Genomic DNA, 27958 nt, shown 5'->3' on the forward strand with positions numbered 1-27958 from the left:
AGCCTGGGGACACGTGACAGGGCAAGTCTGTGCAGGGACAGGAGGCACAGGGGGCCGGGCTGGGGGCTCAGGTGGGGGGGCTTGCTCTCTGAAGGGACATGGCAGGAGCTGGGAGCTGGCGTGTCGTCAGTGCTGATGTGGTGCCAGGTGCGGCACGGGCACAGTCCTGCTCTGTCTGCACCTTGGGGCTGCGGAGTCGTGGGGTCACTTGGTGCCATCAGATGGCCGGGAGGGCAGAGCTGGGACCCCACCTGAGCGACCAGCTCTTGACATGGTCCCACTGCCCTTTTAAGCATGAACGAGGATGAGCCGGTGAGAAGTGAAGGAAGGGCCTTGAGCAGGAGACACGCAGACCCTCCCTGAGTCCTGCCTGGTCCCCGGGCTGAGCCAGCTGCCCCTGCAGTGTCCCTCAGGCTGGCCACAGCTGCATGCCGACCCAAGGCTTCCTGACCGGCTCGTCCTCTTTCCCTTTGGTCCAAGCTCTGCACTCTGCCCGTCGACCACCCGGCGGGGCGGGGGGGGCGGGAGGGGGGCGCTGGGTTTTCCCAACGACCTCACCAGGTCAAACCCTCACAGACCACCGTGACTCAGGGTTCTGCTGCTAGACTTGACCATGGAGTCCAGGCGTGCATCTTCTGGCTTCCGCATGTCTTCTGCCCTGGGAGCTCTGGCCGCAGGTGCGATGCCCGTTTGGCGCCAGCCAACATCTGCCCTTCTAGAAGCCTATGGAAACACCAGGCCTGCCATGTGATGATTTCCTGTGCCTGCACCCATGACAGACACGATCTACTGTGGGATTTCTGAACTTTGCTGGCAGCCATGCAGATGACCTGGGCTGGTCCTGACATTCTCTGCCCAGTATATGTGCCCCCAGGTCCATGCGGTGGCTGGAGCCACTGGATAGAGTTTAAAAAGCAGTTCTGGTAGGAGGAGCGAGGGGAACGGCTGTTTGTCCTCACTGGGATCTGAGCTGCTGGGGAAGCAATGTGTGTCCAGAGGTGAGGCAGTGCTCACTGCAAGAAACAGTAAAAGTGGTTGGGGGGGGGGACCCAACCAGGGCCATTAGTGCCCCCCCATCAGTGCCGAGGGACTGTTCCCACGGCATATCCCAGCACACAGCTTGGTTGGGTTGGATTAGGTTGAAGGCACATGTCCTCTCTCCCAGCTGGCTCCTCAGGGGTGGAATCTGGTTCACTTTGCCTTCGTGGCCCCCACATCTTCCACATGGAGCTGGGTTCACAGGCACTGCCCCTAAAATCATCCCTCAATCTGATCTGGCTTAACCTGCAGCTGCACCATTTTCAGGACAGGCCAGATAAGTGGACTGCTGGGACCTAAGTGATCCCCAGGCCACCAGGAGGTAGGCGTGGGCAAGAAACCCTTGATCTTGTACGGAAATCACTGTGGGACTGCTGAGCCCCATTCCTGGGAATTATACACACACTTTAATAAAATGGAAAGGACTCTGCCCCCTCTCAAATTTGCCCTCCTGGGCCAGGAGCTGGGGGAGGGGTGTTGCCTGGAGACCCCCTACCCCAGCAAAGCAGTTGGAGGGCACCCAGGGCACGTCTGCACCTGCCTCCCACCAGAGTGAGGCCCCAAAGCGCCATCCCTCCCCGCGAACCAGCACAGGGCCCATGCACCCGGGAAGTTAGCCGTCTGAAAGAAAGCTGTGACAGTTGCTAGAGCTGCGGGCCAAGCCTCCAGAGAGAGGGAAGGGTGGGCTCGCCCTGAGATTGGGGCGGGTGTGTGTGTGTGTGTGTGGAGGATCTCGGAGGCCAGACGCTGCGGCTGGGCTCTGCCGTCAGGGCTCCGGACCCCTCCGGGCGGGCCGGGTGCCGGTTCCTCGCCTCCAGGTCCCAGACGGTTCTGGCGAGGGCGGGGGTGAGGGGCGGGCATCGGACCCCTTGGGCCTGCGCCCTCGGGACCTCCCTCCACCGCCCCCCACCCCCACCCCAGGCCCTCCTTCCTAGGCGCAGGCCTCAGGCCCCTGACGGAGGCGGTCCCAGTTACCGCTTCGGAAAGTGCCAGGCGCGTGGCGCCGGGACAGCTCGCCGCCTCCCCCCCCCCCCCCCCCCCCCCCCCCCCCCCCCGCCCTCCTCCGCAGCCCCTCAGTCCACGCCCGGCTCCTCCTCCTCCTCCTCCTCCTTCCCCAGGGGTGGGGGGAGCCGGCTCCGGAAGCCCCGGCGCCCCCGCCCCGGCCGCCACTGGAGCTTTGGAGAGGCGGTCCGCGCGGGAGCGCGCCACGCGGGGCCGGAGCTCCCAGCCGCCGGCAGTTCCTTGGAGGCCCCCGACCACCCCGGAGTCCCCCGCGCCCCCGGCCCCCACGCGAGCCCCGGCCATGGCGGCCGTGCGCGGGGCGCCCCTGCTCGGCTGCCTCCTGGCGCTGCTGGCGCTGTGCCCCGGGGGGCGCCCGCAGACGGTGCTGACCGACGACGAGATCGAGGAGTTCCTCGAGGGCTTCCTGTCGGAGCTGGAGGCCGAGACCCGGGAGGACGACATGGAGGCCCCACCGCCCCCGGAGCCCACCCCGCGCGTCAGCAAAGCCCAGTCGGGGGGCAAGCCGGGGGAGCCTCCGGGGGCGGCCAAAGAGGGTAAGACCCCCGGGGGCACGCCTGGGGGAGGCCCACAGAGTGATGGGGGGCCTTGGGGCGCCCTGCGCCTCAGGTGAGAATGGCAGGGCTTTGGCAGCTGTCCAGCCTGCCCGGCGTGAGCAAGGGCTCTGGAAGGCAGGAGAGAGCCCAGATGTCTGGCGGGACCCGGTGCCAGGCAGAGGTCAGTGCTGGCTTGTTGCCCTTTGCGCATGGAGGCACCTCCCGCAGCTCTGCTGCCCAGTGGTTTGGGTCGTCGGGGTCTCACACCGCCAGCCCCCAGAGGGGCGAGGATTGAGCCCCCTGGGGACATTGCTGCCCCCTCCCCAGACCTGTCCTGTGAACTGCCCTAATGCCCTAGGCGGGCCTGTTTGTGGCACACCCTGGCCATGCCCGCGCCTCCACCAGAGTCCCAGCCTCAGACTTTCCTTGGGAGGCCTCCCCTTCCGGGAACACAGAGGCAGGTGAGGGGCTGTGAAGACCCCTCCCCACAAGGCAGCCGGGAGCAGCGGGCAGAGTGGTTTCCGTGGCCGTGTGACTTAGACGAGGTGGTGTATTACCGGGGCGGCCAGCCCAGGGGCCTCTTACATAATCCACTGTCAATAAATCTTAGCTGTTTATGGTGGCTTTCTGGGGGGGGGGGGGGGGGCAAGGGTCCTGTTGATCTCCCTCTCCCAGAAGACTGGAGGGTACCGTCCATCATTCCCGAGGTCAGCTGCCCCTCCCCTGGGTCTCCTTCTAGATCTTTCCTGGCTCCTTCCCCTCCCCTTGGGGGGCGGGTCCTAGGACATGGCCTCCCCCCACCTCTACTTCACATTCCAGACTCGCTGTCCTGGCCTCTTGGATGCCACTGTGGCGGCCCCGTTTCTCCTGTGTGCATTTTGTAAATGTTTCTGTGTTTAGGCCTTGTGGCCACTGTCCCCCATTAAGTCCTGCACAGCATTTACTGGGGGGGCTGGGGGATTCCCACAGACAGCCCCCTGCCCTGCTCCCACTTCCTCCACAGACTCTGAGATGGGTGAGCAGCTACAGTGCCTGCCAGTCCCTCCGTCCTCTGTGTGGCCCCAGGACCCCCTACCTACCCCAGACCCCTTACTCCTTGAAGGGACATGAGTGGCCCTTTTCTCTGAAGCTTTTCTTGACCCTGCAGGGAGCTTCAGGGAGGCTCCAGACCCATGTCTTCCAGTGCGTGTGACAGCTGGCGGGGATGAGACCTCCTCCCCCTTTAGGCCGAGCCACCCCCGAGGCCTGGGTGGCTGAGTCACGTCTCTGCCCCTTCCGTGCCCAGCACAGTGTAACGCTCCCTGACCAGCTGACTGGACATGTGGGGGAGAAGAGGATGATGAGGGTCCTCTGTTGAGTTTGGCAGGTGGGAGGGTGAGGGCCTGTGTCCTGGGCCAAGATACAGTGTTGGCAGCAGAGACTTGCGGACGTTAGGCATGGGTTCCAATCACAGCTCCTCCATGAGGCCAAGTGACTTAACCTCTCAGTTTCCCAGTCCAAGAACCAGGACCAAAGGAGGCCATGTGCGCAGGTTGTGGGCACCTTGGGGCAGCCATGTGGGGCAGAGTGAGGACTCGGTTGATTTGACCTCAATCTGCATTTACGACAGCACCTCTGGAAAAGGCCAAAGACAAAGGGAAGAAAGGGAAAAAAGCCAAAGGCCCCAAGTCGACCAAGCAGCCCCTGGAGGGGCCCCTCAGGCCACCCAAGAAGCCCAAGGAGAAGCCACCCAAGGCCACCAAGAAGCCCAAGGAGAAGCCACCCAAGGCCACCAAGAAGCCCAAGGAGAAGCCACCCAAGGCCACCAAGAAGCCCAAGGAGAAGCCACCCAAAGCCACCAAGAAGCCCTTGGCCGGGAAGAGGCCCCCCACCCCGACCCCCTCAGAAGAAACCCCATGGTGGCCATTGCCCCTGCCTCCCAGCTCCAGCCCTGAGATGCTGCCCCAGGAGGGAGGTGTGTGCAGGCCCCTCCTGGGGTTGTGGGGCTTTGACCTCCCAGGCTACTGGGAGGTGGGGGGGGGGGGGTGGTCCCTGGGCTCGGCTTCCTGCAGATCCCAAGGGCCGCTTGGACAGGGTGGGCTCTGGAGCCTCGTCATTGTCATGAATGTAGCAATTGGGTGGGAGCCCCCTCGGTGCAGCGGTCACCCCTCACCCCGGCCCAGTAGGGGGTGCTTGGCAGCCTCATGGCCGGGCTTTGCCATCTACTGTCCTGGGATCTGTCCCCTGAGCCCCACCGGAGCCATCCTCCTGCATGTTGTTGGACCAGACAGCAGGGCCTGGGCTTCCTGGAAAGCCCTCCAGCTCTCTGGCTGTGGGGGCGCCATCAGGGTGGCCAAATCCAGAGCGGCCCAGGCCTCCTGGGAGCCATGTCAGGCATCGGGCACTGTCGGCAGGACCCAGGTCTGGCTCCATGCACAGTGAGGGCTCAGGGCAGGCTTCCCATCCACCTGCCTCTGGGGTTTCTGTTGCAGAAGGGGCCCTCCCAAGTCCTTGGCCGGGTCCGGGAGAAACGGATTTGGATCGCCAGTCTGGTGAGTGGGAGATACTCACTTGGCTCTGAGGGACCGATTGCCTTGGCCGGCTGGGTTTCCAGGATGGGCCCAGGCAGGGGCATCTGTGAGTGTCTTCAACAAGGCACCCACGAGCATTTCCCATAGAGCCGGAGGAGGAGACCGAGCCTCCCACATTGGACTACAACGACCAGATAGAGAGGGAGGACTATGAGGATTGTGAGTAGGCCCCCCTCTGCCCCATCTGGACTGTGACCCCTGGCCTGGGGACCCACTGGTGGTCGGTTCACCTGGGGCCCTGCCCTCCCGGCCCCACTGCTGTCTGGGGCGGTGGGGGGGGGGGGTGAGTTGGACTGGCTCAGAGCCCACCCTCCCCCTCAGTTGAGTACATCCGGCGCCAGAAGCAGCCCCGGCCACCCCCAAGCAGGAGGAGGCCCGAGCGGCTCTGGCCTGAGCGCCCTGAGGAGAAGGCTGAGCCAGCTGGGCCGGGGCTCGAGGCCCCCACGGAGAGGATCGGTAGGATGGGGGCAGCCGGGGGGGGGAGGGAAGGGTGCCAGGCACAGAGGGAGAGGGCTCCGGACCCACCCCTGCCTCCCACCTCCACAGAGCCTCCTCTGAAGCCTCTGCCGCCCCCGCTGCCTCCTGACTATGGGGACGGTTACGTGATCCCCCACTATGATGACAGTGAGTGCCCTGCCTGCCACACCCCTTGTTCCAGTAGCTCAGTGGGAGGTGCATCCCCAATGCCCTGCCACCCCTCCCCTCCATGCCCACTTGGGCTCGCAGCCCAGTCTGCTCTCCTCCCTTGGGCTGGTGCCTCCTGGCCCCCTGGGGTTTCCCTCTCTGTCCTGTGCTCCCATCCTGTGGGCTGAGGCCAGCGCCTTTCTCTCCCTCCTGCATCCCCTTCTATGGGGGCCTGAGTCGGTCCCCGCCCTTGACCTGCCCCCAGGTCCCCAACAATCTCTTGGCCCCAGCTCAGCTCTCACTCAAGTCCGCCCCTTCCTGGCCACAGGTGTCAGGTGTTACTTGAGGCCCGTCCTGCGTGTGTCCCACCCCCTGCCCAGCCTGGCCTGCCTTTCCCCAGGCCAGGCTGGTGACGTCCCAGGGTCTTGCCCATTCTGTCTGTGACTAGCTGGCCTCCCCTCAGGAGCCCCTCCCTCCTCATCTCTGTCTAAAGGCCCACCCCGATCCCACTTCCTCACCTCGCCCTCAGTCCTGTCCAGTCTCTGGCTCACAGTGGGGGCCCTGGGGCAGCATCTGGGCCACCTCAGCAAGGCTCTCCCTCCCCACAGTGGACTATTACTTCGGGCCTCCCAGACCCAGGAAACCCGACACTGAGCTGGACACAGATGAAGAGAAAGAGAAGCTGAGTGAGTGGAAACAAGCTGTTCCCACCGCCAGCCCAACGCCCAGTGCAGGCCTGCCCCCCACGCCAGCCCCCTGCCCCCGGTGCAGGCCTGCCCCCCACCCCAGCTCCCTGCCCCCGGTGCAGGAGTGCCCCCCACGCCTGCCCCCTGCCCCCAGTGTAGGCCTGCCCCCCACGCCTGCCCCCTGCCCCCGGTGCAGGCCTGGCCCCCACTCCAGCTCCCTGCCCCCAGTGCAGGTCTGACCCCAGCCCCCTGCCCTCAGCCCCACATCCATGCCCCCTGAAGCCCGGGGCTAAGATGACAGGCTTCTTCCACCTTCCACCATTCAGAGAAACCCAAAAAGGAGGGAGGTGGCCCCAAGGAGGAGGAGACAGATGACAAATGGGCCATGGAGAAGGGCAAGGACCACAAAGGTGTGTGCCCGGGGGCTGGACCCATACAGCTGGGATCCCTGTGGGAGAGCAAGTGGATTCCTGAGGCTCCAGGACCCTCTGCCCCACTTCCTCCCTTTGTTGCCTCCAGGACCCCGGAAGGGTGAGGAGCTGGAGGAAGAGTGGGCTCCAACAGAAAGAGTCAGTGAGTGAGGGGCCCGGAGGCTGCAGATGGGTGTGGGGGGGCTGGGGAATGAGTGGGGGTTGGGGGTTGGGGGCTGGGGTGTGGAGGGGGCTGCAGATGGGTGTGTGGACTGGAGGGTATGTGGGGCGGCTGGGGCTGTGTGAGGGTGCTGAGAGGTGGGTATGGGGGCTGGGGTCCCCACAGCGGCAGCAGGGTAAAGGAGGTGGGGGCAAAAGACCCAAAGTCACATGTGGGTCGCAAACCTGGATTTCCTGGTGGTGCTTCAGGTCTCCAGAACTCTTCCTTGCTCTTAAATTCTTGGGGCCCAGAAGGGAGGGAGAGGTGCTGGAGTGTCTCTGCCCTGGGATGAAGCCTAGGGGACAGAACTCACAGCACAAGTTCCTGATATGGATGATGCCTGTGAGTGGCTGAGCTCTGGGGTGGCTGTTGCCTGTGGTTTCATGTGAGCCTGTGGCCCTTTGGAGCTGGCATCATCTGCCCACGCTCCAGATGAGGAAGCCGAGTCCCAGCAGGGGAAGCACATGTTGAGGTGGAGCCGCCCTGACTGGCGTCTCCTGATGTAAGGGGGGTGGGCTCTGGGCTCCTTGTTCTGGGTTTGGTGGAGGGAGTGACCAAGCCAGTGGGCCACCATTCTTCGGGTGCTATGTCCCCAGAGTGTCCCCCCATCGGGATGGAGTCCCACCGCATTGAGGACAACCAGATCCGGGCCTCCTCCATGCTGCGCCACGGCCTGGGGGCCCAGCGTGGCCGGCTCAACATTCAGGTGGGTGTTGGGATGGGCCCATCTTGCGGCTGGGCGCGGGGCTCTTGCAACCGCTCATTCTCCCCACTGCCCCCAACAGGCCGGTGCCACCGAGGACGATTACTATGACGGGGCGTGGTGTGCTGAGGATGATGCTCAGACCCAGTGGATCGAGGTGGACACCAGAAGGACCACCAAGTTCACAGGTGTCATCACCCAGGGCCGTGACTCCAGCATCCAGTACGTGAGGGGTGGATGGGACATTCCAGGGGGCCATTTAGGGGCCCTGTCCCCAATCACCCCTCCGTGGCACATAGTGGGCAGGGGAGCCACTCCCAGGGCCAGCTCAAGCACCATACAGCCCTGCTAGCTCTTAAGTTCTCAGGTCCGGAAGAAGGGGCTTCGGCTCCTGAGTGCCCAGGACCTGGGGCAGGGAAGGCAGCCTTGCTCTGACCGCCATCTGCTCCCCAGTGATGACTTTGTGACGTCCTTCTTCGTGGGCTTCAGCAACGACAGCCAGACGTGGACGATGTACACCAACGGCTATGAAGAAATGGTGCGCACTCAAGCTGTCAGCTCTGCGCCCGCCATCTGGGCTGAGGGTGGGCTCTTGGCAGGGGTGGGGGGCTACTCTGAGGTCAGCCTCTCCCCAGACCTTCCATGGGAACGTGGACAAGGACACACCTGTGCTGAGCGAGCTCCCAGAGCCGGTGGTGGCCCGCTTCATCCGCGTCTACCCACTCACCTGGAACGGCAGCCTGTGCATGCGCCTGGAGGTGCTGGGGTGTCCTATGTCCCGTGAGTGCAGGGGGCCGGCAGGGCTCAGAGGGGCAGCTGGGGCCACCTGGGGGCTGGCTGGCACAGCTCAGGGCCCTGCCTGTCCCCCCTACCTCCCCCGCAGCTGTCCACAGCTACTATACACAGAATGAGGTCGTGACCACTGACAACCTGGACTTCCGGCACCACAGCTACAAGGACATGCGGCAGGTGGGGTGCTTGTTCCCTGGCTCAGAGCTTGTGTCCAGTGCTCCCATCCCAGACACGCCCCCGTGAGAGGGCCGCCAGCCAGTGCTCAGCTGGGGGCCCCTCCCTCTGGCACTAGGACCGGAGAGGGGCTGGGGTTGCCTTCAGGGGCCACTCCTACCACAGAGGCTTTCCCCACCAGGACGGTGGAGAGGCCTGGCCCTCCCCGCAGCCTGGACCGCTTCCATGGGAGGTGGGTGGGGGGCTTCGTAACTCCGTGTTCTCTCCCGAGCCCAGCTGATGAAGGTGGTGAACGAGGAGTGCCCCACTATCACCCGCACATACAGCTTGGGGAAGAGCTCACGCGGGCTCAAGATCTATGCCATGGAGATCTCGGACAACCCTGGGGATCACGAGCTGGGTGAGGGCCCCGTGGACCCCTGGAGGCCTGGCCCTCCCTGGCAGGGATTCGAGGCGAGGCTCTGGCACTGCAGCTGGGCCTCTGCCTGTCTTTGGAGCCTCTCTGGGGTCCCAGTGTGCCTTGCCGGGGCCAACAAGCGTCATCTGCCCCCATCCTACTGGGAGTGAGCCAGTCTGGGTCCTTCCTCAGATTCCCCGGGGCGTCAGGAGGCCCGGTGGTTGCTGAGGCTCCTGCCCTTGCAGGGGAGCCCGAGTTCAGATACACGGCCGGGATCCATGGCAACGAGGTGCTGGGCCGGGAGCTGCTGCTGCTCCTCATGCAGTACCTCTGCCGCGAGTACCGAGACGGGAATCCCCGTGTGCGCAGTCTGGTGCAGGACACACGCATTCACCTGGTACCCTCACTGAACCCGGATGGCTATGAGGTGGCAGCACAGATGGTAGGTGGGTGGGGCGGGGCGGTGGGGGCCAGAAGCTGTGTGGGCGGGTGGGGCAGCGGGGCGGGGCGGGAGAATTGGGGCGGGGCCGGATGACACCACACCCACCGGTTCCTCCAGGGCTCTGAGTTTGGGAACTGGGCGATGGGGCTGTGGACCGAGGAGGGCTTTGACATCTACGAAGACTTCCCAGATCTCAACTCTGTGCTCTGGGGAGCAGAGGAGAGGAAATGGGTCCCCTACCGGGTCCCCAACAATAACCTGCCCATTCCTGAACGCTACCTCTCCCCAGACGCCACGGTAAGGCCTGGGGGAGCAGCCCGGACCCTGGGGTCCTGAGCTGTGGACTTGAGGGGTGGGCTGGTGGGTGACCGAGCCAGCACAAGCCTGGGGGGACAGAGGGGGCATGAGTACTGGCAGGGAGGGTAATAGAGGCTACAGTTCAGACGCACACCCTGGCCACCCCCAGGTATCCACAGAGGTCCGGGCTATCATTGCGTGGATGGAGAAGAACCCCTTCGTGCTGGGGGCGAACCTGAACGGCGGGGAGCGGCTTGTGTCCTACCCCTATGACATGGCCCGAACACCCACTCAAGAGCAGCTGCTGGCCGCGGCCATGGCAGCCGCCCGGGGAGAAGATGAGGATGAGGTGTCTGAGGCCCAGGAGACCCCAGACCACGCCATCTTCCGCTGGCTGGCCATCTCCTACGCCTCTGCCCACCTCACCATGACCGAGCCCTACCGGGGAGGCTGTCAGGCACAGGACTACACCAGTGGCATGGGCATCGTCAACGGGGCCAAGTGGAACCCCCGGTCTGGGAGTAAGTCAGCCTGGGAGGGGCCGAGGTGGGGGACGTGGCAGGGCACAGGGCTGACTGCGGTTCCGTGTCTGCCCCCCGCGCAGCTATCAATGACTTCAGCTACCTGCACACCAACTGCCTGGAGCTCTCCATCTACCTGGGCTGTGACAAGTTCCCTCATGAGAGTGAGCTGCCCCGGGAGTGGGAGAACAACAAAGAGGCCCTGCTGACCTTCATGGAGCAGGTGGGGGCGCGGCAGCATGTGGGCTGGGTGGGGGTCGCGGGGGAGCCCTGTCCAGAGGGGCAGGGACCGGACAGGGGAGCCGCTGGAATGCGTGGGGCCTTGGCATGCATGTCCACGCTTGCCTCCTCCTGCAGGTTCACCGTGGCATCAAGGGCGTTGTGACGGACGAGCAGGGCATCCCCATCGCCAATGCCACCATCTCCGTGAGTGGCATCAACCACGGTGTGAAGACAGGTACCTTGTCTGCATGCGGGTACGAGCAAGCAGATCCGTGTGGCAGTGGCGAGGCAACGCCCAGCAGAGCCCTGATCCCCCACGTCCCCACCGGAGGGTCTACCCTGGGCACAGGGAGGGCCAGGAGTTTGGGTGGGGGGGAGGGCATCTCAGAGAGGAGGGCTGGAGGCTGGGGGTACGGGAGAGTCCAGGGCAGCAGAACCCGTCCTCTCTGTGCAGCGGGCGGTGGCGATTACTGGCGCATCCTGAATCCGGGTGAGTACCGCGTGACGGCTCACGCGGAGGGCTACACCCCGAGCGCCAAGACCTGCAACGTGGACTACGATATTGGGGCCACCCAGTGCAACTTCATCCTGGCCCGCTCCAACTGGAAGCGCATCCGGGAGATCATGGCCATGAACGGGAACCGGCCCATCCCACACATTGATCCGTCGCGCCCCATGACACCCCAGCAGCGGCGTCTGCAGCGCCGCCGCTTGCAGTACCGGCTGCGCATGCGCGAACAGATGCGGCTCCGGCGCCTCAACGCCACGGCGGGCCCCACCACACTCGCGGCGCCGACACCAGTCACCACGCTGCCTCCCACCCCCTCTCCCACCTTCAGCCCTTCGCCTGCCCCCAGCTCCAGCCCGGGGCCCTGGCACTTTCCACCCGAGACCACCACAGTGGGCTGGGAGGAGTCGGAAACGGAGACGGAGACCTACACGGAGGTGGTGACGGAGTTTGGGACAGAGCTGGGGCCCCAGGAGGAGGAGGAGATGGAAGTGGACGAGTTGGAGGAGGAGGAGGAGACAGTCATGGGTCCAGGTTTCCCATTCACCACAGTCGAGACCTACACAGTGAACTTTGGGGACTTCTGAGCACAGGTCGGCCCACCTCCAAGCCCTCGCCGCTACAGGAGCCCCAGCCATCGGCGTGGGCCTGGCCAGGAGTGGGCCCAGTCGGGCACGAGATCTCAGAGCCCAGGTCTGCGAGGTGCTCCTGCCCGGTCTGCCAGCCTCAGACACCACAGGCACGGCGGGGTGGGGGGTGGGGCACACTTGTCAGCCACCTGCCCGACCACACCAATAAAGCAAGCTCACCGCACACGTGTTGGTGGGGAGGGGAGGAGGGGGTTATGTTGGCCAGGGGCCAGGTCTGCAGGAGCTCAACGCCAGCACAAGGTCAGGCTTTTATTACAAAGCACCCCCTGCTGTGGTGCCAACACTGTGGGGAAAGGGTGGCCGGGGTCTCTGTGAGTCAGGGGTCCAGACCCAGGCCCCCCAGGTCCTCCTCCTCAGCTCCAAAGCCTGAGAAGCTGATGGGCTGGCAGGCCAGGCTGCGCAGATTCACGAGACAGGCGGTCTGCGTGCTGCTGAAGTCAGGGACAGCCACCAGCAGCACCCTCTGGTCCTCTGGGCCTAGCAGAGAAGCCACACAGGCGCCCCCTCAGGTTCTGGGTGGGCCTGGCCTCTGAGGGAAGTCACCAGAAGCAAATAGGAGTTCCCCATCAGCACCATGGGAGTGCTGGCCTCGGAAGCTCCTTCTGGCCAGATGCAAGGGCCCAAGACCGCAGGACGGTCAGAAGCTAAAGCTATGCTGACTGGGGTGAGCGTGAACACCACTGCACACGTGTGGGCCGTTTCAGCCCCCACTCAGCCAGCGGGCCACCAGGCAGGCTGCCTAACCCCACGGGGCCTGGGGACTCCAGTGCGGCCTTTTCTGTGAGCCCTGCCCTCTCATGACAGCCCAGGCCTGAGGCCCCCAGAAGAAAGGACTTACCTCGGAAGATTTTAGAGCCAAAGCTGGGGGTGTTCCCACAAAAGTAGACATGAGGACACTCGGGAAAGATGAACGGGTCTGTCTTGTAGAAGGGGTAGCAACCTGGGGAAGGCCCACAGTGGTTGCGGCTTCTGGGCTCGGCACCGCACACAGCCGGGGTGGGGTCCTCCTCACCGAGCACCACAGCCCACCCGCTCACACACACTCAGGCTATGCTGGTAGCAGCCCTGCCTGCTAGGGTCCAGACATCGCCACATGAGCCTGGGGACAGGTGAACGTGCCCGCCACCTTCACCCTCCTGGGCGGCCCTGTGGCAGCGTGCGAGGCTCTGACCAACCCAAACTCCTGATATGCTCCCCGTGGCCTTCAGCCCTGAGGGAAAGCTCCAGAGTACCTTCCGGAATGAGGGCCAAGCATCTGGACTTTTCCTTAGATAGGTCAAGGCAGGATTGCTGGGTACAAATGACGCCCACCCTCCAAGCACACAGGCCCCCCCATTGGGACCCTCTTGGCCCTTGACCCCATTACCTAGCGTGTCAGGGGCTGTGGGGCTGATGTGACGGATGCGCAGCGTCCACTCCAGTATCTCCAGGTGGTCCTCCATGCTGCTGTACCGGAAAATGTCGCTAACATTCTGTCCTGATGTCCCTAGGAATCTGCAAGGCAAGGCTCAGCTGATCCCCACCCTGGGGGCCAGCAGCTGTACCCCCACAGGGCCCAGAGCTCCCCCTGCATTCTCACGGCTGCTGTCCTAGGCCAACTTTGACAAAGACACTAGGTCCCGGCCAACTGCAGCCCTGGACCCAACCCTCCCCTCCCAGTGTCACCGAGGCAAGAGGCCGGTGCTCAGCTGGGGTGTGGCCCCAAGTGGCTACCTGACTCCATCAATGGTGGCCTGGTAGGGGTTGGTGACCAGCTGGAGGGTGGAGTAGGCAGTGGCCAGCGGGAACATGCAGGGGTGCAGGGGCTGCTGGGGGAGCGTGTAGTTGGTTGGGTCAAATTCTCCCGGCATCACATCCACGGGTACGGAGGCCTGAAGGCATAGGGAGGGTCAGGGGAGCTTTGTAAGGCCCGGCGCCCTCCATATGTGGCCCCTCCAGATCTCACCCACCCCTCCCCCGGCCCGCCTTCCGGTGCCCAGCTGCAGCCTCAGAGACCCCAATGTCATCACCCAGCTGGCCCCCAGCTCACTCACACTCAGCTGCAGGAGGATCTCATCCAGCATCTTGACGGCCTCCACGCTGGCTGCCTGGGTTTTCTTGGTTAAGTACTTGGCCTGGGGATACGAGTCAACAGGCTGTGAGGCCCCTGCTGCCGGGTGTGGTTAGGGTCTGCACCACGGGCTCCCCTGCCCTCAGAGTGGGCCCCGAGCAGAGGTCCTGGCATCACCGCAGGGCACGTCCCACCAGACATGTGAGGCCCTGGACCCCGACTCTCCCGGGGGAAAGAGGAGCTTGAATGCAGGCAGGCAGGCACTGTACCTTGTTGATGGAGTCTCTGCTCTGGGTGTTGTGGCTCAGGAGGTTCCCGGCCAGGATGACCCGGGACACGTGCGCGGCACTGCACTGCTCCCCCTCGTCCCCCAGCTGCCCGGTCACCACATCCACCAGCAGCTGGGTGCCCAGCAGGCTCTCGCCCCCACCTCCACCCAGGCCCAGGCCAGACACCAGCAGCACAAACCTGCGGGAGAAGTCGGGGTCCTCGTGGGTGCCCAAACGGCAGGTGTCCCCGCTCTGCACCCACCCTGGCCGCCATCACGGGTGAGCAGGGGACATGCAGCCCGGCACCTGTGATTTCCCGGGACCACCGGCCGGGCCCCTGTGCACCTGCTCCTCACCTGTCTGTGTCAAGGCAGGGTGCGGGCTCCTGAGGAGCAAGCTCTGCAAAGCAGTGGTCCTCCACCAGAAACTTCCCAGTGTCTCTCACGGAGCCGAGCACGGCCAGGACCGTCCCTGCAGAGCAGTGCTGTTAGCCTCCAGGAGGGAAGCCCAAGAACTGCTTCCTTCCAGTCACTCACAACGCAAAACCGTCCAGTTCTCCTGTGCCGCGCTGGCAAATGATCATCTAGGACTTGGGACCGAGTGTGCTTCCCCGGGTCACGGCCTCTGGGTGGAGGCAGGAACACTGGCGCCCCCCTCAGGCCTCACCCACTGTCTGACCCTGAACCCAGCACTCCAGGGAGGCAGGGATGTGCCAGCACCTGTGTGCACAGGCCACCCCTCCTGCCCCTACCTGTGACCAGCTTGCACACATCAATGGTGCCTTCCAGTTTGATGCGCTGCAGTTCATCTTCCAAGACCAGCTCGTCGTCCGGATGGATGTATTTGCTCCGTGGGGGCTGGGGGAGTAGGTTGTGCTAGAATTCGGAGACGGGAGGTAGTTTTGGGGCTGGAGGCCACCAAGGCTCCTGCGCCCCACAAGTGAGATGGCACAGTGACCCCGACCCCCGATTCCCTGGGACCATGGCGGGAGGTCCCACGGGCACCCACAGGACGTGGCCCAGGGGAGGCATGCGTCAGCCAGCTGGCTCACCTCTTCGCTGATCTCCCGCAGGATGGATGGCTGGAGCGGCATGGCCTTGAACAGGGTCCCCACCACACAGCACTTCTCCCCGGGCTGTAGCTCACACAGCTTCTTTATTTGGACTCCAGCACCTGAGTGTGACAGGCATGTGCTCAGACCAGGCAGCCCTCCCAGCCCACCCTGGGGCACTGCAACAGGCCTCACGGAGCCGTGCAGCCCACGGGCCTGGGCTCTGGAGGAGAAAGAGACCTTCGGGGGCAAGGACCCCCAAAACTAGTAGACTCGGCCCCGGGACAGAAGGATCCGGGATATGGTTAGGTCCCTGGATCCCGTGTCCTTATAAGAAAGGCAGACGTGCAGAGGAGGCACCATGAAGACAGAGGCAGAGACTGGGAGGCCCAGGCAGCCACCAGGGACTGGAAGAGGCAAGGAAGGGTCCTCCCTAAGAGCCTCCGGAGGGCGCGACCCTGCCAACATCTGATGTCACACTCCTGGCCTCCAGAACTGAGATCACATTTCTGTTGTCCTAAGCTGCTCAGTTTGTGGCTTTGTCATCTGCTGCAGCAAAAAAGCAATAGGGAACCAACAGTCTTACGTCATTTATACCTAACTGTGACACTGGCTCTGAGGAGGAAGCATGCCAACTCTCTGCGCAGCCCTGCCCTAAAAACATCAGAGAGGCGCAGTCGGCCAGACTCGCAGGCAGGAGAGAGGGAATGCAAGTCCCAGGAGGCCTGTGGGTTTGTCAGGAGAGACCCTGAGCCTGGGGAAGTGCTGTCCGGACCAGATGGGGTCCTGTGTATGCTGGACCAACCTCTTCCTGAGCCCCTTCTGCCCTGGAGTAACCAAGAACATTCCACAGATCTACATCCCAGGGAGTGGAGGTGGGTAGTTCAAAACAAGAGGAGAGCGCCAGCACCAGACAGAAATGGCATGGAAACACACCCCCAAAGCCTGTCTGCAGGGCCCTCGCTCAGCCCTGGGGGGACCATGCCGAGCAGCGAGTGGAACTTCTCCACGCTGACAACACGCCGGAGTAGATGTTACTGCCTCGACACACAGCTGAGGAAACGGAGGCACAGGGAGATTGAGTGACGCGTCCAAGGGTACACAGCTGGGGCCCAACGTGCGCAGCTGAGCACCTGGTAGAGCCACACAGCCCTGTGTCGAGGGCAGGACAGCTGTCCAGATGGACAGCGTGTGGGCATCGGGCCAGGCACCAGCACCAAGAGTGAACACCAAGGCCTGTCCTCACCCTCCGCAAGCTTCCAAACCAGCAGGAGCCAAGGCAAAGGGAACAAGAAAGCCCTGAGGGCTGCTGTGGCCTCTCAAAGCACAGGACAGTAAGCTGAGGTCACGAGGGAAGACGGGGAAAGAGCGTGCCAGGCAGAGGCGATGCCAACACTGAGAAGGGGTTCAGCGTGGTCGGGAAGCTCAAGAGAGACAGACAAGTCCCGGGACAGGCTGAAGTCTGGTCGGAAAGCCTGGCGACACGCGGAATCCACGCGCAGGGACGCATTCTGGGAGAAGCCAGCTTCAACCCCAGCCAAGGCCCCATTCACCATGGCCGCTGTCTGAACTACTGACCCATCTGTGGGCAGAGTAAGACAGCTGTTTTCTGTCACTGGGCAGCTTTGTTAGCAGGAATGGTGACTGCAAGACAGGTGTGGTACCAGAATGATAGCAGTGACACAGAAACCGAGGAGAATGGAGGAAGCTGCAAGGGAAGCGAGGAAAAGGCCACTGGGAGCCAGAGGAAGGAGCCCCTCATCATGTGAAGAGAGGAAAGGTGACAGCACTCGTGCCTGCAACAGAGACAACAGAAAACATCCCTGGCAGGTGTGATGGTCTAGTTCTCGTGCCTATAATGAAACCAGAGGCGATGCCGTCGGCTCAGTGGGGTGGGATGGGACAGGCGCCTCTGTCCCACAGCCTTCCTGCTGCTTCCAGTGTGCAGCCAGAGCTGGCACCACCGAGTCCAGTGCTGGGGGCAAGGAAAATGAGTAAGACACGGTCCCACCTATGAACATTCCAGTTTAACAACGTAACAGAGGAGTTGAAAACTACATGGAAAGCCACTCTTATAAACAGAAGAATGGAGTGAGGCAGCAAAAGTCAAAGGTGGGAGTCCTGCAGGAGAGAGCACAGAAGAAGTGGGGAAAAAAGAAAAGATGTGCCTTGCCCAGGCCCCTTGATTAGGAAAGACAGGAGAGCCCCAGGGACAGGAGACTCATGCCCAACCAACACGGAAGGTGCAGAGGAGAAGCAGACAGACAGACAGACATCAGCGAGCACACAGGAAGCCCCCTAGAGAGGCGGTGGGTGTCTTCATGGACACCCTGGCTCCCAGTGCCTGGTGGCTGGCCTGCCACACTGAGCCCCTTGCTAGCCACAGCATGGACACACAATCTGAACTCAAGAAAAGGAAAAACGTACGCTTACACCAGTGAAATCATCACGGCTACGCCAGAGCTCAGCCCCATCTCACCCAGCCTCGGAACTAAACCTCACTCTAAACCTAGCAATTCCTAAGCTAATCCTCATGACTACCTGAAGAAGAAACTGAGGCACAAAGAGGTTTACATTCCCAAGATAACTGAGAAGTGGGATAAATTGAAGAAGGTTCCAGCTCTACCGGGTCCCTCATATGACATTTCTGAAAACTCCAGGGACCCTCTGGACTGGTGGGGAGGAAGCACTTCCCCGAATTCATCACTTACCCCAGTGCTGTTTGGCCCGGCTCACCAGGAAGGGCCTCATTTGGATGAGGCGGGTGGCATAAATGTGGGCATACTGCCGGCTGAAGCTGCGCTCCCCCAGCCGGAAGGGCTGCGAGGAGTTGGTGTACGTGGACACAGGCACGCGGGCGAAGGTGGCATTGCTGGCTGACGGCGGGGAGAGCAGAGTATGGGCCCTCTGGGCAGCCTGCTCAGAGAACATGGCTGCGCTGGATGCGTCCAGACCTGGTGCTCACGCCGAGGAGGAGTCAGTCACTGTGAACACACAGACGTGTCCCTGCAACCCCTGCCCACTCCATGGCTTTCCTGGTGTGTCTCCACTGCACCCATGGGAACTGGGAGAGGAGGGGAGAGCTGCGGCTCTCCCCACACATGGTTCAGGATGGCACCTGGAAGTCAGCTGTGCTGGATACCAAAGTGTGCCTTGGAATCCTCATCCAGAAAGGAGAGCTAGGAAATGCTTCTCCCACCCAGAGCTCTCCAGACCTGCCCCAGGTATCCACGGCTGGCCTCGCACCTCCACCTAGACAACTAGCGGGCGTCCCAATTCTACCTGCCATCCACCCCCATCTTGCTCCCCCGCACCTGCCCCATCTCAGGGCATGAGGGCAGTCTCATTATCATATAAGTCTACCATAAAATAATAAGCCTATTTTAAACAAAACAAAATATTAATCAGTCACTCCTTTGCTCAAAAGGCCCTCCGTTTCAGTGACTAAAACCCCAAGTCTCTACTGACATCTGCCCCAGCTCTTCTCCCTCCACTGCCTACAGGTGCAGACTCGCTGGCTCCCCATACCCTGCTCTCCCTGTCTTTGCTAACGCTTCACCCTCTCCCAACTGCAACCGTCCCTTGGCACTTCTATTTCTCCCATTTTACTGTTTACTGAGCCCCGACCCCGCCTCCCGGTGGCCGCCCAAACCGAACGCAGCCCCGACCCCGCCTCCCGTGGACGCCCAAACCTCACGGAGCCCCAATCCCGCCTCAGCAGCTCGGGCAGCAGCTCGGGCCGCACCGAGCCGCGCTCTGAACCACGAGCCCGGTGCAAACCGTCGGACAGTGCACATGGGATGGCCTTCGGTCCCTCCTTTTTCGTGCATGGTTTCAGGGCAGCCGCTAGGTGCCCGTACCCTGCTTGTACCGCACGGCTCTGGGCCGGGGCGGAATCGGACTGACTTCCGGCCCAAACGAGCTGAGCGGGGCCGCAGCCCTGGAAGAAGTCCTGGCCCGCGCTCTAACTTCAGCTTGTCGAATGCAGCAGGGACCCTGAGAGAAGCCGCCCAGCCTCCGACACGCGCGGACTCGGAACCCCGGCCCCGCCGCCGCCGCCACGCGGGCCGGGGGACGCGGGACCTCACTCACCAAGCCGCGCGCTGCCGGCCACCTCCCGCCAATCCGCGCGCACTACCCCGCCCCTCTCCGCGTGCTGCCTCCAGCCAATCACCAAGCTGCCCGCTCCGTCTATCACCTCGGGGCCCGCCCACCTCCCTGGGCTCGCGCGCCCCGCCCCTGACGCCTCTACCAATCACCAACCCGCCCGTTCCGTCCATCACCGTGGGGCCTGCCAATCCGCGAGCGCCCCGCCTCTGGTCGCGCCCCGTGTTTCCCGGACTACGCGGGCCGATGGGTGCTGCGAGACCCGAGCGTTCGAGTGTCCCGAGGCCTGTGCCTGAGGTCCGCGGGCGGAGAGCAGAGCTGGGGACTGCGGTCCGGGACAGAGGAGGAGCGCTTCGGGCTAGGGTTAGTGTTAGGGAAGCGGACAGGCCGTGGCCCAGCGTACACTGAACTCTCCTTCATCCTGCACCCGCCCTCGGCTGTCCCGGCGCCGCGCCCGCTGCGGGGTGCTCTCCCCCGCACGGCACCGATGCCCGGAACCAGGGCGCCCTGGCCGCGGAGCTCGCTCCCTCCTTCGCACGCGCAGCCGCGGGGCGGGTCGCACGCACTGAGCGTCATTCCCTGCGCGCCGCTTCCGGTGCCGGTCCGGTCTCCAGGACAACGGGGGTCGTGAGGGCGGGTGACACCCCAGAGCTCCGGCTGCAGGAGGTCCCTCTCACACTTGCTGCTGCATCGCATGCTGTCACAGCCCGGGGAAGGCGGCGGGGGCCCAGGGCTGGTGCCGTCGGTCGTGGGGGGTGGGGCGGGCTCCCGACGGTGGGGACGCGTTTGTGCAGCATCCGTGAAACGTTTGGAGAATTGTGCTCCTTGTTGCCCCGAGCTCGGGCGCAGACCTGCGGCCCACCGATGCCACGTGGCAGCTGGACCACGGCTGGCAATTGCTAAGTTCTTACTTTGCGACAGAAAACGAACCCCGATTTGTTCTCTCCTCTTAGGGCTCTTTGGACGTGAAACCAAAGATGTTCTTAAATGTGTAGATACATAAAAGGCCTCAGGGAGCTGAAGGCTCGACAGAAGCTGCGCCTTTGGGAGTGGGCCCCTCAGAGCCCGATAGAGTGTCCCCGGAAAGCCGGGGTTGGGTGGTTGCGCCTGCGGTGCAGGGGAAGGGTCTTCTGTGATGTGCACTCGCGTGTTTTTATGTGCAGTTTTTTATTCTGGAAAAATACCTTTTCACCCTCTGTGAAGTGTCTAGCTCAGGGGCATTAAATATATTCACAGTGTTGTGCAGCCATCACCACCACCCATCTCTGGATCCGTTTCATTATCCCAAACTGAATCTCTGTCCCCGTAACACAGTAATCCCCCACTCCCTCCCCCCATCTCTATTAATTCCAATTTGCTGTCTGTCTCTATGAATGAGCCTCTTCTAGGGTACCTCATACAAGTGGAATCATAAATATTTGTCTCTTTGTATCTGGCTTATCATGTATTTAAGGGGTACATCTTCAAGATACCTCCATATTGTAACGTGTCAGAATCTCCTTCTTTTTTATGGGCCAATAATACTTTGTGGGTACAAACCACCTTTTGTGCATCCATTCAGTTCGTCAATTGACATTTGGCTCGTTTTCATCTTGTGACTACCATGAATAATGCTGCTTACCTACAAGTGCAATTGCTGGAGCAAATGGTAATTCTATGTTTAATTTTTTTTTTTTTTTTTTTTTAAGAGAGAAACAAAGCATCAGTGAGGGAGGGGCAGAGAGAGAGGGAGACAAAGAATCTTAAAGCAGGCTTCAGGCTCCAAGCTGTCAGCACAGAGCCCGACTCAGGGCCCAAACTCACAAGCTGTGAGATCATGACCTGAGCTGAAGTCGTCGCTTAACCAACTGAACCACCCAGGCGCCCCTTCCATGTTTAGTTTTTTGAGGACCTCCCCCTACACACACACACAGTTTTCCACAGCTGTTGCACCACTGTGCATTCCCACCTACAGTACACAAGGTTTTTCAGTTTCTCCACATCCTGGCCAACACTTGTTCTTTTCTGGTTTTTTAACACGAACTCCTTTTTTTTTTTTAATTTTTTAAATGTTTATCTTTTTTTAGAGACAGAGAGAGACAGAGCATGAGCCTTTTTTAGAGGCAGAGAGAGAGGGACACACAGAATCAGAAGCAGGCTCCAGGCTCTGAGCTGTCAGCACAGAGCCCGATGTGGGGCTTGAAGCCATGAACTTCGAATTCATGACCTGAGCTGAAGTTGGTCGCCTAACCGGCTGAGCCACACAGGTGCCCCTCTGGTTTTTTGATGGTAGCCATCCTAATGGGTATGAGGTTGAATCTCAGTGTGGTTTTTATTTGCATTTCCCTAATGATTAGTGACACTGAGTGTATGCACTCTGTTATTTTTTTTATAACCTGTGCCTTTGGTGTCATAGCCAAGAAGTCATTGCCAAATCCAGTGTTATGAAGCTTTTCCCCTATGGTTTCTTCTAAGAGTTTTATAGTTGTAGCTCTTAGGCTTACGTCTTTGATCTGTGTAGGATTAATTTTTATATATGATTTTAGGTAAGGGTTCAACTTCACTTTTTGCATGTACATATCCAGTTTTCCCAATGCCATGTGTTGAAAACACTGTCCTTTTCTCATTGAATGGTCTTGGCATCCTTGTCAAAAATCATTTGACCACACATGCAAAGGTTTATTTCTGGGCTATTTCACTGGTCTATCTGTCTGTCTTTATGCCAGTACCACACTGTTTTGATTATTGTAGCTTTGTTGTAGGCTTTGAAATCAGAGAGTGTGAGTCCTCCCACTGTGTTCTTTTTCAGGATTGTTTGGCTATTTGGGGTCCCTTGAGATTCCATATGGATCTCAGAAAGGGTTTTTCCATTTCTGCAAAAAATATCATTGGGGTTTTGATAGAGATTGCATTTAATCTGTAGATCACTTTGAGTAATACACTTTAACAATACGAAATCTTCTAATACATGAACATGGAATGTCTTTCCAGTTATGTCTTTAGTTTGTCTTGTTTTTTTTTCAGCTAAGACAGCAGAAGAGATGATTTGTTGTACACATGTTATATTCAGCCACAAGTGGAAACAGAGTTAGTCCTGAAAGTCACAGGTCCAGGGCAAAGGACTAAAAGGGACTGTTTTGGTATGAGCAAGGCTTGTGCTGTGTCATTGCAATCAGATGATGATGGATGTTCTAGAGCCATTGAATCAAGTTCTAGAAAGTAGGCATGCAGTCCAACAATTCGTAACAGCATCCCTGGCCTCTGGCTTTCCTTGTTTCTGCTCCTGCGGCTTCTGTGGGTGCACAAGCTAGTGGTTTACTTGGACCTCTGCCTCATCTTTTTCTTTCTTTCTTTCTTTCTTTCTTTCTTTCTTTCTTTCTTTCTTTCTTAATGTTTAGTTTTGAGATAGAGAGCAAGTGGGGGAGGGGCAGAGAGAGGGAGACACAGAATCCCAAGCAGGCTCCATGCTGCCAGTGCAGAGCCCGATGTGGGGCTCTAACCCACAAACCGTGAAGTCATGACCTGAGCTGAAGAAATCAAGAGGCAGATACCCAACTGATGGGGCTACCCAGGTACCCCTGCCTCATCTTTTACACTTAAGCCTGCACATTCGCTTCTTCCTCCACTTGGCTTTCATGATGCAGAGGTTTCCAAGAAGATGGTGCTAAGGCTAAGAGAGTATGTCCTTGGCTGTTTTCAGCAATGTATTTTAGTGTCCAGTGTACAAGTGTGTCACATTCTTGGTTATGCTAATTCCTAAGTGTTTTGTTCTTTTGATACTATGTAAATGGTTTTTATTTTTATCTTTTTTATTATTTTTTAAGTTTATTTGAGAGAGAAAGTTTGAGGGGGGGCGCAGAGAGAGAGGGGGAGAGAGAATCCCAAGCAGGCTCTGCACCGGCAGCATGGAGCCCCACGTGGGGCTCAAACCCATGAACTGCGAGATCATGACCTGATCCAAAGTCGGACACTTAACCGACTGAGCTACTCAGGTACCACTTCTTCTTCTTGATTTTAGAGGAAAAGCTTTAAGTCGTTTATAATTGAGTTTGATTTTAGCTGTGGGTTTTTCGTATCTGTATTTTATTACCTAAGGTACTTTCCTTCTATTCTTAGTTTGTTGAGTGGGTTTTTTTTTTCTTATCATGAAAGGATGTTAAATTTTGTCAAGTACTTTTTCTGCATCAGTTAAGAAAATCTCTGTTAATGCAGTCTGTTACAGTGATCCATTGTGGTACGTCTAACCATTCTTACATTTCAGAAATAAATCCCACTTGGTGGATTTATGAACCAGTTGATGGAGTTACAAAGCAATATTACCATAACACTAGCTGAGTTGGAAAGACACGCTCCTCTGTGCTTTCTCTTTCAGCACACACTCACAGTACTTCTGACATAAGATGTGTGGGTTTTCCACACGTTAAGCAATTCTCTGTGATGCCAGCTGAGTCTCCTCTAGTTCACTTCAATTCTGACATCGTCTTCCTGGAGTTACTATCAGATCCCACGAGTAAGGGCTCACACCCACAAGACTGTCCCCACTTCAGATGCCAATCTCAAGTTCAAGGTGTAACTTACACTTCTGACCAGTGGGTTATAAATCAGGCTTCTCACAACCCTGAACTTTGGGTTGAATAATTTGCTATAATGGCTCATAGACCTCAGGGAAACACTTATATTTACCATTTTATTATATAAAAGGATATGGCAAGGGAGACTGATGAAAAGCCAAATGAAGGGATATACAGAGTGATGTCAGAAGGGATCATGAGCATAAGAGCCCCTGCCTCTGTGAAGCCGGACTGTGTCACCTTCCTGGAATATGGATGTTCCCTGGAGCTCTGGGAACCCTGTACTGTAGGGACTTTATCATGTCGTCAAGATCAGTCATTGGCTCACTGTCCAGCCCCTCTCTGCTTCCCAGAGGATTTGCGGGGCAAGGCTGAGCACTCCAAGCTCTTAGTCGTGGCTTCATGTTTCTGGTGAGCAGCCCTCCTAAAGCCATCCAGGAGCCCACTCAGAATCACCCATTAGAGCAAAAGACATTCCTTTCACCCAGGAAATCCCATGAGATTTAAGAGCTCTGCGTCAGGAACTGGCACCAGAGACTGAATATTAAAAAGAAAGATGTGCCCAGTGCTCTCATTACTTAGGAAATTACAAGAGTTTTAGGAGCTCTATCAGCAGACAGAGGCAGAACCCGACATGTACATCTTGTTATTTCACACTAGCTTTTATAATTGTCCATGTATTTATCTATACCGGAAATTTACTTCTTCATTTGGCTTTGAGTTACTGCCTAGAGTCTTTTCATCTCTGCCTGCAGGACTTCCTTGAGTGTCTCCTGTAGGACAGGTCTCGTGTGATGAACTCTCTCAGCTTTTGCTTATCTGGGAATTTCTTCATTTCCCCCTCATTTGTGAAGGACAGTTTTCCAGATATAGGATTCTCAACTGACAGGTTTTGTTTTTTTTTTTCTTTTAGTGCATGAATCTATCAACCTACTGCCTTCTGGCCTCCAAGGTTTCTGATGAGAAATCTGCTGACATTCTTTTTGAGGACACCCTTGCATGTGATGAATCACTTCTGTCTCTCTTGCTGCTTTTAAGATTTTCTCTTTGTCTTTCACTTTCAGCAGCTTGACTGTAATGTGTCTCTGTGTGGCTCTCTGAATGTTTCCTACTTGGAGTTTGTTGAGCTTCTTGGATGTTTGTATTCATGTCTTTAGTCAAATGTGGGGAGTTTGGGGGCATTATTTCTTCAAATAGTCTCTCTGCCCCTCTCTGTCTCTCTTTTGGATCTCTCACAATGTGTGCGTTGGTCAACTTGACCATGTCCCACAGGCCATCAGGCTCTGTTCACACTTCTTCATTGTTCATTCTTTGTTTCTCAGTCTTGATGATTTCAACCATCCTGTCTTCAGGTTTGCTCAAGCCTACTTTTGAACACTTCTAGTGAATTTTTCACTTCAGTTATTGTACATTTTAAACACAGACTTTATTTTTAGGGCAGCTTTAGATTCCCAGCAAAGTTAAGTGAAAGGTACAGGGATTTCCCAAGTGCCCCCTGCCCCCACCCATGATTATCCTCTCCCATTGTCAACATCCCCACCAGATGGAACATTGGCTACAACTGATGAACCTGCACTGACACATCATTGTCACCCAGAGTCCAGAGTGGACATCCAGGCTCACTCTCAGTGTCGTATATTCCATGGGTTTGGACAAATGTATCATGACATGTACCTACCACTATAGATTTGTACAGACACTTCCCTAAAAATCCTCTGTGTCCTACCAGTCATCCATTCCCTTCACCCTAACCAATCGCTGGTTTGTTTTTTGTTTTTTGTTTTTTGTTTTTACTGTCTCCATAGTTGTATGCTTTCCAGAACATCACAGAGTTGGAATCAAAGTATGCAGCATCTTCAGACTGGCTTTTTTCACTTAATGATGCATATTTCAATTTCCTCCAGGTCTTCATGGTTTGACAGTTCATTTCTTTTTAGCACTGAATGATATTCCACTGTCTGGATGGACCACAGTTCATTTATTCATCTACCTACTGGAGTACATCTTGGTGGCCTCTCCATTTGGGGAATTATGAGTAAAGCAGCTATAAACATCTGTGTACAGGTTTCTGTGTGTATGTGAGTTTTCAACTTCTTTGGTGAATACCTAGGAGCATAATTGCTGGAATGTATGATAAGAGTATTTAACATGGTAGTAAATTGCCAAACTACATTCCACAATGGCAGCTTCATTTTGCATTCCCACCAGCAATGTTGCTCCACATCCTCACCAGCACTGGGTGTTGTCAGCGTTCCAGATTTTAGCCATTTTAATAGGGGTGTAGTGGTATCATTGTTATAATTTGCATTTCCCTGATGAAACGTTGTGGAACATCTCACATGCTTATTTGCCATCAGTATATCTTTTCTGGTGAGGTGTCAAAATCTCTGGCCCATTTTTTTTTTAAGTGCCCATGCTAGGGGTTTAATGCTTTGTGGCCCCCTTTTGTAACTCTTAATAGTTTTATTTTTCATTATTTATTTTTTTCAATATATGAAGTTTATTGTCAAATTGGTTTCCATACAACACCCAGTGCTCATCCCAAAAGGTGCTCTCCTCAATACCCATCACCCACCCTCCCCACCCTCCCACCCCCCATCAACCCTCAGTTTGTTCTCAGCTTTTAAGAGTCTCTTATGTTTTGGCTCTCTTCCAGTCTAACCTCTTGTTGTTGTTTTTTTTTTCCTTCCCCTCCCCCATGGGTTTCTGTTAAGTTTCTCAGGATCCACATAAGAGTGAAACCATATGGTATCTGTCTTTCTCTGTATGGTTTATTTCACTTAGCATAACACTCTCCAGTTCCATCCATGTTGCTACAAAGGGCCATATTTCATTCTTTCTCATTGCCACATAGTACTCCATTGTGTATATAAACCACAATTTCTTTATCCATTCATCAGTTGATGGACATTTAGGCTCTTTCCATAATGTGGCTATTGTTGAGAGTGCTGCTATAAACATTGGGGTACAAGTGTCCCTATGCATCAGTACTCCCGTATCCCTTGGGTAAATTCCTAGCAGTGCTATTGCTGGGTCTTAGGGTAGGTCTATTTTTAATGTTTTGAGGAATCTCCACACTGTTTTCCAGAGTGGCTGCACCAATTTGCATTCCCACCAACAGTGCAAGAGGGTTCCCATTTCTCCACATCCTCTCCAGCATCTATAGTCTCCTGATTTGTTCATTTTGGCCACTCTGACTGGCGTGAGGTGATATCTGAGTGTGGTTTTGATTTGTATTTCCCTGATGAGGAGCGACGTTGAGCATCTTTTCATGTGCCTGTTGGCCATCCGGATGTCTTCTTTAGAGAAATGTCTATTCATGTTTTCTGCCCATTTCTTCACTGGGTTATTTGTTTTTCAGGTATGGAGTTTGGTGAGCTCTTTATAGATTTTGGATACTAGCCCTTTGTCCGATATGTCATTTGCGAATATCTTTTCCCATTCCATTGGTTGCCTTTTAGTTTTGTTGGTTGTTTCCTTTGCTGTGCAAAAGCTTTTTATCTTCATGAGGTCCCAGTAGTTCATTTTTGCTTTTAATTCCCTTGCCTTTGGGGATGTGTCAAGTAAGAAATTGCTACGCCTCTGGCCCATTTTTAAATTGGATTGTTTTCTTATTTTTAGTTTTAAAAATTCTTTGTATATTTTGGATAACAGCCTTTTATCAGATACCTTTTGCAAGTATTTTCTCCCATTATTGTGGCTTGTCTTTTCATTCTCTTGACAGTATCTGTCACAGAGCAGACTTTTTTTATTTTAATGGTCCCACTCAGACATGATGTATAATTCTTTTTATATGTTGCTGGATTCTGTTTGCTAGTGTTTCCTTGAAGAGTTTTGCATTCCTCTTTATAAGAGATATTTGTTGTTTTATTTTCTTGTGATGTCTTCGTATAGTTTTGGTATCAGGGTACTACTGGCCTCAAATGAGATGTGAAGTGTTCTCTTCCCTTTTATTTTTGGAAAAGTCTTTGAAGGATCGGTATTAAATTTCTTTGGATGTTTGGTAAAATTCAGTGGTGAAGCATTTGGCTTTTTGTGGATTGTTTTTTGATTACTGATTCAGTCTCTACACTAGCTAATACGTCAGTTCAGACAATCCATTTCTTAAGTCAGTTTTGGTA

The 27958-nt window shown here is 57.4% G+C and overlaps 2 protein-coding genes across 8 annotated transcripts; one reads left to right on the forward strand and one right to left on the reverse strand.

Annotated features, from left to right (window-relative positions):
- The first annotated feature begins 1752 nt into the window (after positions 1-1752).
- On the forward strand, positions 1753-11973 carry AEBP1 (AE binding protein 1). 2 transcript variants are annotated; one of them, XM_045494128.1, is made up of 21 exons: positions 1753-2594; positions 4204-4548; positions 5066-5125; positions 5252-5323; positions 5486-5620; positions 5711-5788; positions 6397-6474; positions 6801-6884; positions 6994-7047; positions 7701-7810; positions 7890-8029; positions 8261-8345; positions 8443-8587; positions 8691-8776; positions 9050-9173; positions 9416-9612; positions 9730-9909; positions 10079-10430; positions 10514-10653; positions 10788-10887; positions 11107-11973. In XM_045494128.1, exons 1-21 carry the CDS (start codon positions 2342-2344, stop codon positions 11745-11747), a joined length of 3459 nt encoding a protein of 1152 aa, XP_045350084.1. In that variant the 5' UTR covers positions 1753-2341; the 3' UTR covers positions 11748-11973. The 2 variants fall into 2 exon arrangements, with proteins under 2 accessions (XP_045350084.1, XP_045350085.1); XM_045494129.1 differs by lacking the exon at positions 6801-6884 and having other exon boundaries at positions 2163-2594.
- Positions 11974-12044: 71 nt separating this feature from the next.
- On the reverse strand, positions 12045-19853 carry POLD2 (DNA polymerase delta 2, accessory subunit). 6 transcript variants are annotated; one of them, XM_045494132.1, is made up of 11 exons: positions 19691-19853; positions 17892-18164; positions 15181-15302; positions 14881-15004; positions 14486-14600; positions 14130-14328; positions 13844-13924; positions 13524-13681; positions 13177-13304; positions 12649-12750; positions 12045-12287 (listed from the first exon to the last, which is right to left on the reverse strand). In XM_045494132.1, exons 2-11 carry the CDS (start codon positions 18109-18111, stop codon positions 12127-12129), a joined length of 1410 nt encoding a protein of 469 aa, XP_045350088.1. In that variant the 5' UTR covers positions 18112-18164; positions 19691-19853; the 3' UTR covers positions 12045-12126. The 6 variants fall into 6 exon arrangements, with proteins under 6 accessions (XP_045350088.1, XP_045350089.1, XP_045350091.1 ...); XM_045494133.1 differs by having other exon boundaries at positions 19464-19850; XM_045494135.1 differs by having other exon boundaries at positions 19444-19848.
- Positions 19854-27958: the final 8105 nt, after the last annotated feature.

The sequence above is a fragment of the Leopardus geoffroyi genome, chromosome A2 (genome assembly GCF_018350155.1).
Source record: "Leopardus geoffroyi isolate Oge1 chromosome A2, O.geoffroyi_Oge1_pat1.0, whole genome shotgun sequence".
In the NCBI taxonomy this organism is placed as follows: Eukaryota; Metazoa; Chordata; class Mammalia; order Carnivora; family Felidae; genus Leopardus; species Leopardus geoffroyi.

Excerpts from the sequence above, each read along its gene's own strand:
- AEBP1 (XM_045494128.1), top strand. The coding sequence starts at position 2,342 with ATGGCGGCCGTGCGCGGGGCGCCCCTGCTCGGCTGCCTCCTGGCGCTG. Across the intron at positions 5,621-5,710 it reads GGCCCCCACGGAGAGGATCG|AGCCTCCTCTGAAGCCTCTG; the intron begins GTAGGATGGGGG and ends CCACCTCCACAG. Across the intron at positions 7,811-7,889 it reads GTGGCCGGCTCAACATTCAG|GCCGGTGCCACCGAGGACGA; the intron begins GTGGGTGTTGGG and ends TGCCCCCAACAG.
- POLD2 (XM_045494132.1), bottom strand. The coding sequence starts at position 18,111 with ATGTTCTCTGAGCAGGCTGCCCAGAGGGCCCATACTCTGCTCTCCCCG. Across the intron at positions 15,303-17,891 it reads CCGGGCCAAACAGCACTGGG|GTGCTGGAGTCCAAATAAAG; the intron begins GTAAGTGATGAA and ends TGTCACACTCAG. Across the intron at positions 12,288-12,648 it reads TGGCTCTAAAATCTTCCGAG|GCCCAGAGGACCAGAGGGTG; the intron begins GTAAGTCCTTTC and ends CTTCTCTGCTAG.